General features: G+C 37.3%; 1 protein-coding gene across 1 annotated transcript in view; it reads right to left on the bottom strand.

Moving 5' to 3' along the window:
- The window catches only part of LOC127636193 (coxsackievirus and adenovirus receptor homolog), a 60,777-nt gene that overhangs the window by 8,677 nt on the left and 31,842 nt on the right, over positions 1-20,258 (bottom strand). Inside the window, exons 2-3 of the mRNA XM_052116620.1 lie at positions 18,141-18,310; positions 3,202-3,406 (exon numbers count right to left, since the gene is read on the bottom strand). Coding sequence (XP_051972580.1) covers positions 3,202-3,406; positions 18,141-18,310 — 375 coding nt within the window. The remainder of the gene's footprint in view (positions 1-3,201; positions 3,407-18,140; positions 18,311-20,258) is intronic.

The following is a 20,258-nucleotide window of genomic DNA, read 5'->3' as shown; positions in this document are numbered from 1 at the left end:
AAGAAAGAGTAAAAAAAAAACAACAAAAAAAACATGTCAATTGCTGCTCTCGGATTACTCCCAGTCTTGTGCAGGGTGTTAGAGTGTGAGTCTCTGTCGACATCATTGTTTGATAATGGAAGCTGTAAAAACAGATCCCTGGGGCTGCTGGGGCAGAGGCTTAAGAGCTACAGAGACCTAAGGATTAACAGCAGGCAGAACTGAACAGCAATTTAATAGGATGATGGGTCAGGGCACAGCAGCTTCCTCTGGTAGAGAAATTAAATGTGGTGATGGACAGGTGGGCGGAGAGATCAAGGTGGAGGCTGACAATCTAATGCATTTGTTCAAACCAACAGACAGACACAAATCCACACACAAACTGTCTGCATCTGTCTTTTTTAGGAAGACAATTCATTTGACATATACTTTTTAGAGACATACTTTTTATAATTTATATCTCAGCAGTGAGAACAAGACAAGAGTTTCGGTGACCTAAGGAGATCCCACAAGTGAAAAAAACGATTGAAAGAACAACACTGTTCAGAAATGAAAAAAATCAAACTGCCCCCAAACATTTCCAGATGCATTACAGCATGAAAAGGAAAAGGTCAAACATTTCTATTTTCTGCTGTCTGGGAAGGGATGAATTTACCTTGATAGTTCACCCTTGTAAGTTAACAATCTTGCAAAGCATCATCTCATTTTAAGTGGTGATATTATCCATTATTATTTGGTAAATGGTCTGCACTTATATAGCGCTTTTTTATTTTTTTTTATTTTTTTTTAACCTTAGAGGTTACCAAAGCACGTTACACTGTGTCCCAATCACCCATTTACACACCAATGGCAGACCAATGACATTCACCTATGTTGAAATGAGCAGCTCAGTTGTTAAGTCTTATCAAACTTTGTAATTTTAGCATAATTTAATTAGTCACTTGGTAGAAGCTAACCAAATTAGGCAGATGACAAAACTATGCAAGACTACAGACTGCAGTAAATAAGGGGTTACTTGCAACAAGGAAAAAACTTGGTTTGTGTCCACCACAATGCAGCAATTATTGACTGCCAAGAGCATGAAAACATTGTTTTTGTAGTTGCAAATGTCAATGTTAACCTAATAACAAAACTAATTAAATAATAATACAAATTTTGATTTTAATGACATATTTGTTGTACAATAAATTATTTTTGGTGTAGTGTTGGGTCGCCACTTAATGTTAAATGAGAACCACTTGTATACACAACCCTCACCATAAGCAAAAAAAGAAATAAACACACACCTCCCTCATAATTATTATCACATAGAACCAGAACTTCAGAAAAGAAAGTGAAAATTCTAGTACAGTGGGGCTTTCATTAAACATAAACAGTATTTGTCATGTGTGCAGAAGTTTGCAAACAGCAAACCTTTTAAAATGAAAGCACAACACATATACATCTACAAGAACACATCATACCAAGTCAGCCAGGACAGGAAAAAAATTCCACATTTTCAGTTTCAACTTTTTAAAAATTTATTGCACATACTGTAGTGTATAAAATGTGTCTTAATTTAAATTTGCGAAATTCTGTATACATCTCTTTATGATACATATCTTCATGATAGTCACCCTTTTCTGTAGATGATCTTATGATTACAAAAAAACCTCATATCAAACACAAATAAAAATAACTTCAAAGTTGTTTTAATTCATTCAGATTGCTTGCTTGTGCTGACTAAAAGCACTGCATTTCTCAGCTTGTGCATACCTAAAGCAGAGCTGTGTCTCTTTAAGGTGGCAGGTAGCACATACACAGCCCTTCAAGTGAACGTCCTTGGACGGCTGTGTGATGGAGACACGTTTAGTAAGGAACACACGCACACAGCCAGTCAGCATCTGCTCTGAATGCAGGTAGGGTCCCCACAGTCATCAGCGAGAGGATGAGGTTGGACAATGAAGGTATCAGGCGACGAGAGAACAGCTGTATTCATCAGCTGCTGAGAGCAGAACCAATCTGTGTCCTTCCATCTGTCTTATTGTGGTCCACCTCCAATCACTGTGTGTGCCAAACTGTCCTTCACCTTAAATTAGAGGGCTTAAAATCCACTCAAGTCTTTTGCCTAACCAATCATTTGGCCTACAAACTGACACTCAATTTAAACAATCTCTACCTTTTCACTTGTCTTTTGAACAAACTTCAAACAATTATCTAATTGCTTTGATTAACATTGTTTGGGATTGACAACTGTATTTACTAACAGGTGTAAATTCATAATGCAGCTAACAGGAGCGGCTTGAATACGGTCTGCATTAACTAACTTGAAAGAACTTTTCTATTTTCACAATAGCGGTGAATAATGCCCGTATCCACAGTGACAGAGCCTATAGTAAATATCAAATGGAGATTTCCAAAACACCAGAGTCTTCTCAATTCACACAGGGTGCAAATTCATTCATAAAATATTTATTAACAGAGAGCAGTTCTAAACACTTTTTTTATTATTTTATAATTTTTTAAATATATAATTTAAAGATGTTTAAATGTAACCTTGGTCTTCAGAGAGCTTAAAGCTTTTTCATAAATGCACCAGTGTCTGTGAAGCTCTTGGAGTAAAAAATGCATAACAATAAATAAATAGACATTTAGACTACAGTCAATAACATTATTACACCATACAGTTCACCAGGAATCATTTTGAGGAAGGTGTTTCAGTTCACTATGAAATCCTGTTACCCGTTTCTTTTCTTTTTTTTTTACTTGCAGCAAATTCATTCATGCACCCATAATGCAAATACATGTATCGGTCATGTGACTACAGAGTTTCGGGAAGTGATGCTGCTGTTGTCGCAGTATTTGATGAGCTGTCTCAGATGGCCTTGTTTGGCGAGTGTATTTGCCTTGGGCGTTTCTGTGTCGACACGCCAAGAAGAACAGGTGCTTTTAACACACAAAACACCACTGATGTCACACTTGCATTTGACAGCAGTCAATGACAACCCTGAAACAAGGCATGCCAGTGGGGCACATGAAATCAAATTTTACTGTGCGTTTATTGTGCTTTCATAGTGGAGATCAATACACAGCCATTCAGGCCTTGAGGGAAAAAAAGAAATTGGAGGGAGAGTGCTTTTTTTACCATGCCAAACAGGTCAGGTTTTACTGTATGTATTAACAACAATTGTTGTAAGCAGAATTTGTTTTTTATATGGAACTTAAAAGCTTGTTATTACTCACCCATGACAGTAAGAAGGAACTTCCTGCTGGCGATGCCAGGAACCTTCTTCACCTTACACTGATAAGTGCCTGTGTCTGTGGCCTTCAGTGACATTATGTTCATGGAGGCATCACCGATTTTAGGGTCAGGAGAGTTGAAGTGGACTCTTCCTTTAAGAGGGTCATAGTAGTGTTCAAAGGCCCTGTCACCTGAGTACACGATTACCTGAGTGAAAGGAGGAGATATGAAAGGAGTCATGAAGGAGAATTGAAAACAGAAAGAGAATTAAGTTTTAGTGAATGAAGTTCATATGTTGGTGAAATGATACCTAAAACTTCTGTGGGTGTGAAACACTGCAATGCACACTGCAATGCACACTTGTATGTGAAAGGTCAGACTAATGTTCAGATATAGACTAAAACTTAATTTTTCAGCGTCAATTAGACAAAGACAAACTCAGTGCTCCCTCTTATCTCAAAAACGTACTTCAGCACAAGTGAAACATTTGCCCTTTCAAATTTGCAACCTGAACAAAGTGCCCTTGTTGGTCCACATCCCAAACACAGGTACAGAGGTACAGAAACATTATTTTCAAAACAAAACATTTAGTTAATAACCACCCATTCAATTCTACTGATCAAAGGGGCATATTGAAAGGAGTTTTTAAAGGGGGTCATGACACAAGAAATCTAATTTTCCTTGATCTTTTAACATACAAGAGGTCATTGTACTTTGGAGGGGCATGGTTTTGCCTGGAGCGGTTTAAAAAACATACAAACGTACGTCATTGTTTTCTCTCGCTTCAAGAGAGCTCCACTAATGCTCCATCATGAGCACAACACCTGTCAAAGGCCTTTAATGCAATAATTCACCAATTGTTAAGCAGTGTAAAACACTTTTGGCATGAAGGAATGATGGCATTTCTGATATAACCATAAAGAATGTGATAAAAAAAAATATATATATACACATTTAAAATCTAGCGGCACTTGGTAATATTCGACCTCCCGCGTAAAGGTTGCTTTCACTCTGTATTCAGTTCACGCTCCCTATTATAGTAAGCTTGGGGTAAAGCTGGAGTTATCTACATGCTCGTGTCTCATCTCTTTATTTCTACATCAGCTGACGTATATTGAAAATTATTGACGGGACTGTGAAGGAGAACGTGAGTGGGGAGGTAATTGCCACCATCAAAAGTTTGTTGTGATATCCTAAAAGTGTCCAGAAAACAAGAGGATAATCAGTTCACATGCAGAGAGAAAATTTAAATGTCAGTAATACATATATAGGCCAATATCTCTCTCTCTCCTATTCAATATTTTGAATAATCATTCTAATCTAATGCATCACAATCTTAACTGTAGGCTATTATATCTCGCATTAAATAGAACTGAACATTCAACCCCCTAAAACACCAACTGAACTAATCAATATGTTAATATTGTCATAGCAGTTTTGCCATCTAAATGAATTTGTGCCATAGGCTAATTTATGCATTATACATTTGCAGATGAAGAAGCCTAGAAAATGCATATAGAGATAGGTACATTTTAAATCTTTAAAAATAATTAAAAGCTAGTATTTCTAAAAAACAAAAAAAAAACTCTGCATTAGACATAGTCTTATCTAGTTTTGATTAAGAAAAGTGTAGAACATTGAGAATGTAATTTTTTCATTCACAGAATTATAGGGCAAGGTTAATTAAGAAAGTGCAATAATAGAAAATAATAGGCAATAATTAGGAAATAATACATAAGTCTATTAATATATATAAAAAAAAAATTGTTTGGTAATTTATATTTTTAATTTAATGTTATTTTCGTAAAGTAATTTTATTTATTAAATCCAGAGAATTTTGCAGACATGTTTTAAAAGCTATCAGAATAATTAATTTAGTTTTGGGCTAATGTTAGTGTTCCAATAAAGCAGATTGTAGCTCTTCTCATAGTATTGTGTATTTATTTTCATTTAATACACCTTCTACATTGAGGGCTGTGATATTTAAAAAGCATACTGAAATAACTTTGCAGTGGAGAGGTAAATTAGGTGCTAATTTTGCCATGGAGCAAAAACGGTGCAGGGTTTCTCTAATCCAGGAGAGAGGAGGAAGCGAGGACCCAGAGTGGAGCTGGAGCAGAATGATTAAAGTATGCTTTGAGCACCGAGAGGAAATTGTTGCCGTTACACTCCACTCACATACTCCGGTCCAGTCTGCCAGAACCAAAGAATCGAAGCACACAAAAATTTCTTAATGTGCATGTCAAATATGATCTTACCTGAACAATTTCAGAAGCTTGTGTCACCTCACTGTCTACACTGTTGGTTACTTGCTCACTGACCTTTTCAATTTTTTTCTAAAACAGATATGCCACAAATATCACCATACCATTAATCTAAATTCAACATAACAGCCAAACAAAAAACTTGGAAATGTCAAAGTACGATATATTGTTTAAGAGTATGCAATGACATTAGATTATACTGTTACACATGACTCATGAAAAGAAATCCCCAAATGTTTGTCCTCTTCAGTTTTTTGGCAGGTGGTTTTACATGAGACATTAATGGTCATTCAGTATTTTAGTGAAAAAGATTAACAATAAAGCGGTTATAGATTTAAAACTCAAATAAAGTTAACAAAATGTCAAATGTTTTCATCTGTTTAACAACATTAACTAGTCAAAGATGAATTCTCTGTTTGCTCAAGTCTTATCTCGTGTAGATTGCAGCTCAGTGTTTGTCCAGGCTGGCATCGCAGGCAACTCACGTTGTCTGCATTCAGTCTAACTGATTTGCTGAATCAAAATGTGTACTGTGAGCACTAGCCAATGGGACTGAAGCAACCAGCTGGCAGAGGCTTCTGCAGGGTCTTAAAGGCTTTAGGCAAATGGCTGCAATTTTTTCCCTTGCACTACAATTAAGCAAAATAACGCATTAAAATGTAATTATAATTTATAATAAAAAAGGGGGGGGGGAAGAATTTTGTCATTTATAAAAGTGAGGGGGACGTTTCCACCTCAGATTTAATAGTTCCTACACAAATTTTGAGGGGACAGCAAATTTACACTGTTATACAAGCTGTACACTCACTTTACATTGTAGCAAAGTGTCATTTCTTGAGTGTTGTCACATTAAATGATAATCAGATATTTACAAAAATGTGAGGGGTGTCACTTTTGTGAGATACTAATAATATACTCATATATATATATATATATATATATATATATATATATATATATATATATATATATATATATATATACTCATATATATATATATATATATATGATAACACACATTTAAACTCTCCACTGCCCATCCCCGACAGCCTTCCAAAAAGTTCAGATAGCTGCCCCACTTCATATTAAAAACCCCCAGGTTGCCTTGCCTTCTATCGGACATCTCAAAGGCCGCCACCCTGCCCGTCTCCATGCACCACTCCCGAAATAAGGGTGCACCAGCAGACTTTCATCCCCCCCTGAATGATCTGTTTACCGATCATGACACTGGCTAGGACCCAATTTCTTATGTATTTATACCCTATATTAGTGACCGCCCCATCGCCTAAAATACAGAGTCTGGGGTAAATTGAAATTTGAGTGCCCAATATGTCACACATAAAACTCTGAACCCTCAATCAGAATTCTTAGATCTTAACACACCACCAAAAAACTTGAGTTGTCTCCCCATCTTCTGGTTGGCATTGCCAGCAGGTGGGTGTGTCTTTAAGACCAAGCTTATACAATCTAACGGGGGTCCAATAGAATCAATGTAAAATCTTGAATTGCATAAGGCGCACACTTGCACCTCTAGATGCAGACTTGATATTTTTAGAATCCTAGCTCACACTCCCTCCTCCAAATCCAAGTTTAAATCTTTGTCCCATAATCTCTTGAGAATTTAAAGCTCAATCCCCCAGACCCTGAATTAGCAGGGAGTAATACACTGATGCCTCATGGCCTTTTCCAAAAGCAGTAATCACCACTTCCAGAGTATCTGCCTCTTTAGGGGGGTGTATGCTACTCCATAAAACTGTCCTGAAGGTGTGTTATTCTACTAAATAAACTCCAGCCGCTAGGCGGAATAAGCACAAAGAGTGTGTAGATTCATCCACAAAACAGTCCTGAAAGGGGGTTGCTCTACAAAATAAACTCCAACCGCTAGGTGGATCAGCACAAAGAGCACACAGAATCTTCAAACAGTCAAACAAATGTTCAGTGAGCCAGTCCATTCGGCTGCAATGTGGGTACCACAAAATTACTTACTCCATTGAATTACTTTGGGCATGTGAATGTTTTACGGCCACCCTTAGCATCCATTCTCAATTTTGCCGGGAATATCAGTGCTAAAGCTACCTTCTGTTGATTTAAAAGTTTCTTGCATTCCCTGAATCGATCACATTTCTCTCGTCGAATTGGCAAAGTCTGGGAACAAGAAAATGCTGTGGTTCTTCCAAGAAAGCCTTCCTTTTCTCCTCGCCTCACGTAACAAGATATTTATTGGAAGATCTCAGAAAACTGCTCAAACCGGAGAACAAAGGATCCAAAATTGCAATCCTAAGCATATATACTAGAGGTCAACCGATTAATCGTCCGGCCGATTAATCGGCCGATTTTTTGCATTTTTTAAATAATCGGCATCGGCCAATATCCACGCATATCAAGCCGATTATTAGGCAGGCGCATCTGTGGGCAGCCTAGTGTTGTTGTGGAACACGTGTTCGACGCACACTGCCCCTAGAGTCATTTTCCAGCAGAGTGAGCAGACCTCATCCAGTGCCTAAGGAAGGAGCTAAGTTCCTTGGAGAAAACAGTAAGGGTTAAATTTGTATAACTTCTTTAGATTTAATTAAAAACTTTTGATATGTTACTGCCAACTTCAAGAAAAAACGTGACAAACGCGATAGGCCGACATGACGTTCGGCTACTTTGGATATTGATAGCGTAGTTGAATTTGCATTATCACAGCAGAAGGGTTGCTATCATGTCACAATAAGTAAACAAGAATTTTGCAATTACAGACAGTGAATCTGAGACTTTTATTTGTTCTGTTTGTGTGTCTTATATTTGAGAGGCTTGTCACTCAATGCAGATAAATAAGTAATAAAAATATACCAACGCACTATATGCTAGTGAAGGACTGGCTTTGGTAAGCTCGGACGTTATCGGTTCTGCTGTCGGTACTGGAGAAATTAAGAAAATACATTCTTTATTGCTATAAAGAGAAAGTTATTTTATCTCGCCAGCCATTTCTATGTATAATAATATGAAACCATTTGTCTGTGATGAAATTTAGCTATTCGCAGTCAGAGAGAGAGAGAGAGAGAGAGAGAGAGAGAGAGAGAGCAGAGCTCACTGCGGTGCCACAGCGAGCACAAAACGAGCCCTGCTTAATGAGTGACAGAACTAAACATTCAAACATAGCCTGGTTTAGATCTGTGATTATTAGTCTGATTTTATTTTAGATTTCGCCTTCCAAAGATTATAAAAAGAATATTTATACATAAGCCGCATTCTGTCTAGCACAACTTCCTTCCCTTCACAGCGGTGCACTGACATTTCTCCCTAAAACTCAAACTTAACGTCAGAATCAGCACGATCGGTGATTGTTGTAAAATGCTACTGTTGCTAAATTGCGGGACGCGTTTAATAATAAAAAGAGCGCAAGAGATACCGTTCCCAAGGCGGTGCGTGCTCCGAAACTCACCGCAAAGAGACAAGCAACGTATAGGCTACTTTGGGTTTCATGTGCGTGTCTAAACGATCAACTATACACAAAAATATGTCAAAACGACCGGCTTGGAGATTCACTTAAACACAGTTTATGTCTTAAATGGACGTAGTTATGGAAATAGTTGGGGAGAAAATATGGTGCATCAGGAGCCTATTAGATCTGAACTAGGTCTTAAAGGGGAAGCTGTCTATTAAACATGTGACGATTGAGCCATTACTGCGAATCAAACAACAAAAGGCAAAGAGAAAATCACTTACAGCTCTTGAATGAATAACTTCTGCATTAATAAGCATTAATCTATCTATGATAAACTATGCAGTGTTATTTTACAATTGATTACTTTACTAGATTTCTTTTTAGACCACACCTGAACAGTAATGTTAGTAGACCTTCCTGAAATGAAATCACTGTGCCTATATAACGTTTATATTTGTGTAATATATATATATATATATATATATATATATATATATATAAAACAAAAAGAACCGTTAAGAATACCGTTAATGTATCGGATCGATAAGCAGTATCGGTAAGAGTAGTAATACCATTAAAACCTTAACAATACCCATCTCTAGTTATGCCTGTGCTTCTCTTGGATGCTCTGAATATTGGATTACCCCTTAATTAAAGCTGCATTTGGATCTCAACCTTCGTGTCTCGGAGCAGTTCGTAACACCTGCTTTGTTTATTTAATATATTTGTTATACATTATTTATACAATATGTTTTTACATTATACATTTTTAATTTTAAGTGTACAAGTGCAGATTGGTCAAGTGTTCAATAAATGTTTTTGTTGAGAAATGTTGTCTATCTTAAGTAATTATTTGTGTTACATTTTATCTTTCAAATAAAAGGTTCAAATAAGAGGTTAAAAACAAGCACAGTAAATCGGCAGCATTAATCAGCCATCGGCCGACCCGGATTTCAAAAGATCGGTATCGGCCTGAAAAAACCAATATCAGTCGACCTCTAATATATACCTTAAAAAAAAAACACAAGCACTCTGTTTTCATAGTAAAATTTTAATAGCCTACTATTTGACATACTTTAGGATAACATCCTTCATAGAATGAAAATACATTTATGAGGTGAAGCAGAACTAATAATTTGGCCTTTAAGAGAAGCCGATCCATAATATGTGGGCAGCGGTGTGCAATTTCACCACTATTTTCGAGTCAAGTCTTCAAGGACACCATGTGGCTTGTTAAAATCAAAGTGTCCATGTGTTCACTCATGTGTTTTGTTTGCACTTGTTTGTGTAGTTCTGTATGCCTGTAGGTATATGCATTTTCCTCAAGGGCCACATCAGACTTGTTTGAAATGCAAAGCAGGACTGAATCACCTGTGCTGAGAGATCAGTCTGCTCTATTGCCCGGGCAGCTTTTGCAGCTCTGCCAGTCTACATCATCATCTACAATCACTACCCAACAATAGATGAAGTCCTGACCCATAGTACGTGCTGCTGGGAATGCCTCCACCCACTTCAACAAGGCCTTTATATAGCAATGGGAAACATAGACTGACATCCATACACAGTCTTCTGGTTATAATCTTCTAAGTAATAAAGTAAAGCAATATTATATAACAAACACCTATTCATTTATTCAATGTCCATATTATCCAATTGTCTCACAATATGATTTTAATTAATATGCATTATTCAAAGTTTCCATGAAATGTAAAACAAAAAGCTCTTTACCAGAGGCGGCGTCAGCCGATTTTGCCAGGGCTTCAGCCCCGAATGTTTTGAGTGTAGCCCCGAATGTATTTTGAATAGTTGACTTGACAAATATGAAACCGGACAAAAGCCTATGTAAACCCCCGAAATCATAAGTTGCCTTATTTCATTGTGCTTTGGCTTTGCACATACTGCATACAGCCTGTAAAAATAGACATAGGCATAATCTAGCCTATAGAATAAGTTCCTTTGCTGTCGGTAGCCTATGGGCGACTCCGTTTCTTCCTCTCTGTTGAATATGCAGCAGGTAGAGGAGGAGCTTGCACAGTCCTTGTCATCAACTAACGTTACTTAGTGGCGAGTTAATGGCAATTAGCAGGAAAGACAGCAAATATTAAGCAAATGAGGCTTTAGGGATTTTTCCGAAAGAAGTCAGTGGGTAAGAATTCACATTTGTTTTTGTCCTTAAAGTCTTAAGATCATCATCTAGCTGGCTTTCACCCACAGTAGGCTAAACCTCAAGAGTTGTAGCCTCTAACCTCCTTGTTTAAATTGACGCAGCTTGGTAGCTCTGAGTTAAAGCAGTCGCCTCTCACGCCGGAGACCGCGGTTCGAGACCTGTTCGGAGCGCGCTTTTCTTGTTTATCAGGTGTTGATTTCGCTAAGGATAACCAATAAGCATTAACATAAAATATATGTGTGACTTTTTTGTGATATTAGTTTGTAGGAAATATAAACTTTGATTTGATTAAATGGTTTTGTAGAGTGTAGCAAAGATGAGCAACAGACTGAGGAGCAGCAGCTGTGCCAGAATCAGGCATGGAAACTGGTAACAATTAATAAGTCACTTTACTTTAGAGAAAGTTAAAAGTGAAACATTGTTTATCTCAATGATCCTAATGAAAGGATTTTGACAGATGAATTATTCTCATAGAGATGATGAGAATTATATACAGTTCGATGCCATAGTGTGTCAATGAACTTAAACTAAAGTCATTCATGTATTGCTTTAACTTAGGATCTTATACATCATTTTGACTATTTATGTCAAAAAATATAAATTATTTATATTCAATATTTTTTTTACCTCACTTTACTCACTATAATATAACTCTTTTGTGATGACTTTATGTTAATGTACATGAAAATTCAAGAATCATGACAGATATTAGGGCAATCCCACTGATCTGCTCTTCCCAATACATTTTCTTCAATGGTATTGGTCCACAATTTGACATATGTAGCACTTGATGAATTAGTTGTTTGAAGCTGATTTGCAATAAGTTATGTGCTGTATCTGTTCTTTTGCATCACAGATGATTCAGGGAGGAGAGAGGATGTTGAGGATAGTACTAGAGTGGAAGATTTAGGAACTGTAGAAACAGGCCCAGCCAGAGCAAAACTCAAAGAATACCCTCTCACCAGCTTTGGACTACGGGGAAGTGGTTGCTAGTGTGAAAATTTAATTGTCTGGGCTAAGCCCCGGATGTCCTTCAATGCTGGAAACGCCTCTGCTCTTTACAATGACAATTATTTACATTAGACTTTTGCATGACTAATTGAGTAAGGGAGTACATGTTCTGCACCAACTACCCCGGTATTAAAAACCCTACCTGAATATCGTAAATTAATTTTAAGGTGTTGGATGAGAGAAGATATCATGGGGTCTGGGATTCAAAAGCAAATCCAAGTTAAATAAAAAGGCAATACTTTTAATATGTTAATCCTTATTGAATTCTACTTTATTTGTATTTGGTTATTGTTTGAGTCTTGAAAACCAACAGACGAGGATCTGTTTTTATGGTTGAAAAAATGCGACGAGAACACAGAAGCTTATCAGACCACTATGTGCGTATGTGTGCGTAAAATGTCTTAACAGTGGCAGAAGACAGTCTTTATGTAGACTCAGAATTTATATATGTGCATTACCCTCATGCCGTCAGTAATGGTTTCTATGTAAACTCCAGGAGAGTGCAAATGTTTTTTTACTGTTATGTTTAATTCTTTTTTGTTTTCCATTTTAATTAATGCATATTGTATAATTCAATTTTTTTCCAAAAGGAATGCAAAGATGTTATCTTGCTTTAAAACCGTTCTTGGTAACGTTTGTGAATAAAACAATATAAGATTAACGTACATTTTTAAAGTGCATTTTATTTTACGAGTAATCAGGTACTCTTTTTTTTTTTTTTTTGTGGGTTAGAGTACTCGTCTACAAAACTACCCAAAAACGCCCATCTCTTGTTTACATGTCTATATGATCCTTTTGTTTTGCATTTCTTATTGTTATTCAGGCTCAATCTAAGCAGGTGCTGTATATAAGAGATCATGGAGCCAGTATAAGTACAATGTCACCCCCAGTTCCCATCCATTCTTCACTATAATGCAAATACTAATGACCAATGCAGTTTTGTATAAAATTCTTCAACTCGTCAGCAGCATCCCGCAAACAAGAGGATCATTCATGCTTCACTGTCCCCTAAAGACTCTCACACATTCACAATGAATGCAATCGTTTAAAAATTGGGTTCCACATTCAAAGGCTGATTCATTGTTTCAGTTCAGGGACTGTTGTTGGATAGAGAAAATGCTTTTTTTCTTCAAAAGGTGGCATGTTTGCAAAAATGTTGCATGTTTTTGTACATTGTCAAGCCCTCTTCTTTTATCTTGCATCAAAAGTGAGAGATGAAAAGGAGGCATACTCTGGTAGACCAAACACTGGGCAGTAAGCTGCCTTTGTTTATAACTCCCTTTTCATTGACTTATTTAATAGCAGATTTATTTTTTCATGGACAAATCATTCAAAAACAAACCACATCTGATTCAATCTGACACCGACAAGATACCTAGAGCAACACTTGACATTTAGGCCTACTTCAAAGAATTACTGATAAAATACATTGAATGGTTCCCAGTTTGGGCCAAGTAAAAAACAATATTGAGCAGAGCATGGTATATGAGTAAAACTAGGTACCATGCAAAAACCAAATAGTTTGTTATAAAAGTTGTAATGAAAGCAACCCCTCTGGAAATTACTACCAGCTGATTACTTCAACTGTGCAATCAAGAGGTGTAATAAGCTGACACCGGAGAGCCCTCCAAGAACAATGAGGGAATACTAAAGAAAGTCTCCCTCAATTACAACCACATTCTCGGCATAATTGCAAATACAAGAGCCATATTACTTAAATCACCTAGAAAAAGAGTGACTTTGTAGGTACTGTAATAGCAGTTGTCAAGGCTGGTTTATAGTTCTAGTCCTGGATGCCGAATAATCAATAGCGTTCAAGCCATGCTAAAAATCCACAAAATAATGTTACAACAATGACATGAAACACATAGAAATGTTCTGTTATGTCAAAGATTATATCTCCTAGTGTAAAGATGGCACTGAATAAAATTGCTTAATACACATTAGTAAAAATAAAATGTTAACACTTTATTATGTAGTACCATACTATAAGTGGTCAAAATCACCTGGATCAAAATCGTGTTGAGGAAAAACACAGATAGGTCGCATCTTTGTTTAAAGTCGCTTAACAATAATGTTTTGATGGGACAGAATATTTTACTGATTGCATTATTTACTAATTATTGGCAAAATACTGGGCTACTTTAAAATGCCACTACCATCTCTATGACTGATGTTTTCGTAAGTTTGTGAGTAAGCATATGAGTTTTGGTGTGCAATGTGTTTGACCAGTTGACATCAATCATGTATAAATTATAGCCCATGTAAATAAATTTCTTCAGACTACAAGTAGCAGGACCTCGCAGATGATATTCCAGAAAATAACATTTATAGGAAATACAGAAATGAGGCAATCAACGCCATGCTATATTGTGAATATTTTAGAATGGGCAGCAACATCTCATCACTGACCCTCAACACTGGAGCCCCACAGGGCTGTGTTCTCAGCCCACTCCTGTATTCCCTGTACACACATGACTGTGTGGCAACACATAGCTCCAATGCCATCATTAAGTTTGCTGACAGTACGACAGTGGTAGGTCGGATCACTGCCAATGATGAAACAGCCTACAGTGAGGAGGTGCGTACTCTGACATGCTGGTATCAGGAGCACAACCTCTCCCTCAATGTCAGTAAGACCAAGGAGCTTGTAGTGGACTTCAGGAGGAAAGACAGAGAACACAGCCCCATCACCATTAATGGAGCACCGGTGGAGAGAGTCAGCAGTTTCAAGTTCCTCGGTGTCATGTGAGCGTCCGTCCACACTGAGGTCGATGTGAAGAAGGCTGACCAGCGCCTCTTCTTCCTGAGACGGCTGAGGAAGTTTGGAATGAACCACCACATCCTCACCTGGTTCTACACCAGTACTGTAGAAAGCATCCTGACTGGCTGCATCACCGTCTGGTACGGCAATAGCACCGCCCACAAACGCAAAAACCTGCAAAGGGTGGTGCGAACTGCCAGACACATCATCGAAGGTGAGCTTCCCTCCCTCCAGGACATATATAACAGGCGGTGTGTGAAAAAAGCTCGGAGCATCATCAGAGACTCCAGCCACCAGAGTCATGGGCTGCTCTCACTGCTACAATCAGGCAGGCGGTATCGCAGCATCAGGACCCACACCGGCCAACTAGATGACAGCTTCTTTCCCCAAGCAATCAGACTTTTGAACACTTGATCTCTCACGATCAATAATCAGCACTGCACTTTCTTAATCTTTATCTTATTATCTCACACTGGACTGTCAAATATATTCTCCACAATATAACTACTGCATATATATATTTATATATACTCTTATTTTTTAATGTATGTGTATTCTATATTGTGTGAATTGTTTACTGTACATTGTATATTAGAATTGTGATGTGTAAGTATGTGTACATTTGATAAGTTAATTGTGTTGTGTAAATATGTTGTTTATTGTAAATTGGTTATGTCTAGTCACTGTCATAACTGCCATGTTGCTCGGAACTGCACAAAAGACTTTCACCTACTGTTGCACTTGTGTATATGGTAGTGTAACAAAGTGATTTGATTTGATGAACAGCTGAAGTGGTTGTAGACACTCTTCTGTGCATCATACCTATAAACAGTCTTTAGCTGTGACAATATTTATAATGTAGCAGACTTTCCTGCCTTGTTGCTTAAGTACAAAACCAGGAAACAACTGCATACTTATTGCAAAGTACTGGAGGAAGCACTGGAATAAGTGGGGCACAGTAACCGTTAGATCAGTTTCTCCCAAAACACAAAAAAGATGGAAGTGTCCAAACTTCAACTTCATATAACCATTAAAAACAATGAAGTGGGTCAATGACAAATCGCAAGTGCTGGGGCAAATCCTGGCAGCACACAAGAGGAAGAGTGAAGTGTCTATACCCTTGAGGAAAACCCTGCCAGAAGCAAACTGAGCATTTGAGCAGGGGAGGAATGAAAGGCGAAAGAGAGAACAAAAAATAGAATGAAAAATTGTGTGGAACGACAGATGAGCTTTGAGAAGAAAAAAAGATTGAGATAAAGAGAGAGGGCGAGAAAGAGAGGAAGAAAGGTGCAAAGATACCAAAGAGAGATCGACCATCAGGGGCTCCTGACCCAATTCTGTCCCCAGCTAAATGCATAATCTCTGGAGAGGAAGAGTATGAGGTAATCTCTGCATGATGGTGCTATAGCAGATAAACACAGCACACATATAGGCCTATATGGGGGTACAATCTACCTACAGGCCCTTTGTTTCTGTGCAAAAACAGCCAAAACTGTTTGCAGAGAAGTGAGGAAATGGTTTAATGATTATCCACATGACAATGATATGGTTTGTGTGGATAAAGATAATTTTTTTTTGCTTGCAAACCACACATCTTCACCTTTATTCATGAAGCACTTGGACATCTATACGAACATCAATACATAGCATTAACTAAGAGTTGCAAGCCAATAAAACTCAAGCTCACATCCATGTGAGTAAAACCATGACTGCACACACACACAAGACAGAAATGAATCACATAATAAAGACCTTTCCATTGAGTCATACAAATATCCGTTCAGGGAGCAATTTTACCGAAAACTAAAACAAAGCCCCAACTCTAGGGCTGGGATAAACGATTATTTTTTAAACGATTAATCTAGCGATTATTTTTTCGATGCATCGATTAATCTAACGATTCATTTTTTCAGTCCGATTCGATTTCGATTCGATTAATCGACTTGTGATAACACCGGTAATACCGGTTTCATCGGGGGTGGGAGTGTATAAAATGTAAAAAAATAAATAAAATTTGCCGGGAGTTTGATTGACTGGCGATCTGCTCAATCAATCATAATATGCCATTTTTGTCCGACAAAGTAGTCAGGAGAGAGAAGATTAACGTCGGTGGATTTGAATTTGAATAATGGATTGTAGGCTACCGTACTGACGTCTTTCCGTGGTTAAAACAACAGTCCTTCTGATGTAGGCTACATTCATGTTTAGCCTATTTGATGCTATAAATTAACCAAGGAAAAGATGATCGGTTCACAAGCAGCTTTAACTGAGGCAATCTGTCACGACACATTAAAGAGCCACAAAATAGTACGCCTATTTATGTTTTAATTTTCTTTGAATGAACAAATTTGAAAGTTGAGACTGTCTGTCAGCGCGTTGTCAGTGTCCTCTATGTATTTTTCAAGACATTTATAGCTATAAGCGCATTATTAATAGCTATAAGCGAAAACTTTAGGTGTTGACAACGTATCCAGTGCAAAGTGGGGAGTTGAAAAAAGTTACGGTGCTCTGTCATCTGCTGCTGCAACCGGGTGGCGCCTCTTAAGGTGCTGGTGCATTGCCGTGGTGCTAGAATGGAAGGCCATCTCCATTTTGCAAAGACGACATATCACGGAATTGTTTCCTTTTAAATTAAAGAATTCCCATACTTTAGAGGAACTAGTGCATGCCGCCTTGCACTTCTGATAGTCTGAGGAGCCACTCGTGTTTCTACTACTCGCCGGCGCCGCCATCTTTGTTTTGGGTCCGACGAATCGACGCGCATATTTTGCGTCGACGTATTTTTTGCGTCGACGTCATCCTCCATTGCTGATAGATGTGGCATCCACAAACTAGCACCTGCTCAGAATAGATCAAAGCAGGTATTAAAAAAAATTAAAAAAATGTCAGAGGAATTCAGAGGTCAACGTTTATTTATTTTTTCTTCATAGAGTACAATGAGTGAATGGTGACTGTAGCTAAATTGTTAACATTCTGCCTGATATCTACTCTTGTGTTCCAAAGAACAAATTTATAAGGGTTTGGAACAACATGAGGTTGAGTAAACCATGACAGAATTTAAATTTTTGGGTGTCACTTTAACCTGTGAGATATTCTTGATGACTGTGCAGTTGGAATGCTACTGTTTTTCCGACACATTAGAGGCATTAAAACTAGTTTTGAGAGTTTGTTTTTGTTGAATACAATATCTTGTGACAGGAAAAGGAGCAACACTGGACAGGGCCAAAATCAAAACAACATCCCCCCCCCCCAAGAAAACAGAAAAGACATTTTCTTTCATATACAAACACAATGTCTATACTCACCACTTGCTCTTCTTTCTGGTTGTCAGAGGGCTGCAGGCTCCACTCAATGTCCAGAGGGCCCGAATCAACAGCAGCTAGAGTAAACTCACAGTCCAACTTCACGCTCTCCCCGCTGGCTTTCTCAATCGACGTAGAACCAGTGGAAGTGATCTGGAGGCCACAGGCTGAACCTGAGAAATAGAGATGATACTTTTAGACAGAAGAAAACAAAAGCTACAAACAACAGTGCTCCTAACAGACCCATGGTGAAAATTATTAGGAGCAACACTTCGCAATTAGGGCTGAAATGATACGTCGTCATTATCGAAAACGTCTACAATATAAAAAAAAATTAAATAAAAAAAGTGTCAACAAAAAAGTATCATGGGAAAATCAAAAAGAAATCAGCCAAGACCTCAGAAAAAAATTGTGGTCCTCCACAAGTCTGATTCATCCATGGGAGCAATTTCCAAATGCCTAAAGGTACCACATACAAACAATAGTACACAAGGAGAAACACTATGGGACCACGCAGCCATCATACCGCTCAGGAAGGAGACGCATTCTCTTCTTATTGTGAGAAGCTTGTGGAAGGCTACCCAAAATGTTTGACCCAAGTCAAACAATTTAAAGGCAATGCTACAAAATACTAACAAAGTGTATGTAAACTTCTGACCCACTGGGAATGTGACGAAATAAATTAAAGTTTAAATAAATCATTCTCTCTACTATTATCCTGGCATTTCACATTCTTAAAATAAAGTTGTGATACTAACTGACCAAAGACAGGGAATGTTTTCTACGATAAATGTCAGGACTTTTGAAAAACGGAGTTTGAATGTATTTGGCTAAGGTGTATGAACTTCTGACTTCAAGTGTAACTTCAAACTCCGAAACTGGCATTTCTCTGTGCGGTCAGTGCCTCTTCTATGAGTTGTGCTAATATCCCAAAATAAGGGGGAAGAGATTGAAACTGCACCCGGCTGAGGCACACTCTGTCACGGGACGCTCGTCCCTCGAGTGTGCACGCTTAAGGCAGCTAGATTATAACGAATCATAATATGTCACTGTGCATTTTTTATTGTACAGAAAATTGGCAATATGCAGCTTTATTAACCAGAGAGAGTTTGATTTTTGTGAGTTAAAATTGGATTGAAGTGAACAGAAAGGAGAGAGGGGTTAGTTTTCGGCCCATTATACACTGCAACAATTACATTTTTTAATTGTTTTTGTTTTGCATTGTTTTCCAAATGTAAATATCTAAAACTCCTTTAAAATAACATACATTTTCTTTAGCAGCTATACAGAAGACAACTTTTTTAACTGGGAACTTTGAATATAATATTAATAATACAAATATTTTAAAATATATAAAAATCCTTAAAAAAAACATGCATTCACCTGAGAAGCAGCATATAAGATATTTATACTTGCTTTTAGAGAATAAATCTTAAATATAAGTATATCTTGTCTTAACTGCACTCGGCAGAAGTACAACCAAGTGACAAAATACACTTATTTAAGATACATTCTCTTAAAGCAAGTCTAAATATCTTATATGTTGCTTCAAGTAAATGTATCTTGTTTTAAGGAACTTTAGACCATTTTAAAATGGAAAACAAGACAAAAACACAATTAATTTCTTGTATTTTTTCCCTTTAATTTAGTGAATGTCATTAAGGAGGTATTTTTAAAAGATGATTTTGACCTCTTTATTTGATAGTAAGCACATTTAACACAACCTGTTAGTTGGGCACAAGCTGAATAGTCGGTTAAGAGCTAATGATTAATTGTTGCAATAACTGCCAAACAGTCTAATAAACATTCTAATAATTGTTAGATTAATCAATTAACAAAATCGTTAGTTGCAGCCCTATTTGCAATACTATAGTAACAAAGATGCCTTTAGTATACATTTTTAAATCAATATTAGTTAACACAAAAGTTTTAGAAAAACAATGCATAACAGCATATAAGACCACATTTTGCATTAAACCCATCTGTTGCAGAAAATCTCACTCTACTAATAAATGCATTTGTAGTGCAAAACTCAAATCTTTGCCTGAGACTCACCATGTCTGCAAACCACAACATACAAAACTTCAGTTTTGTGCCCAGTTTCACTATCTTGTTTGCTCG

The sequence above is a fragment of the Xyrauchen texanus genome, chromosome 43 (genome assembly GCF_025860055.1).
Source record: "Xyrauchen texanus isolate HMW12.3.18 chromosome 43, RBS_HiC_50CHRs, whole genome shotgun sequence".
NCBI classification, from domain to species: domain Eukaryota; kingdom Metazoa; phylum Chordata; class Actinopteri; order Cypriniformes; family Catostomidae; genus Xyrauchen; species Xyrauchen texanus.
The sequence above is the reverse complement of the archived record's forward strand: the minus strand, read 5'-3'. Positions and strand labels throughout refer to the sequence as shown.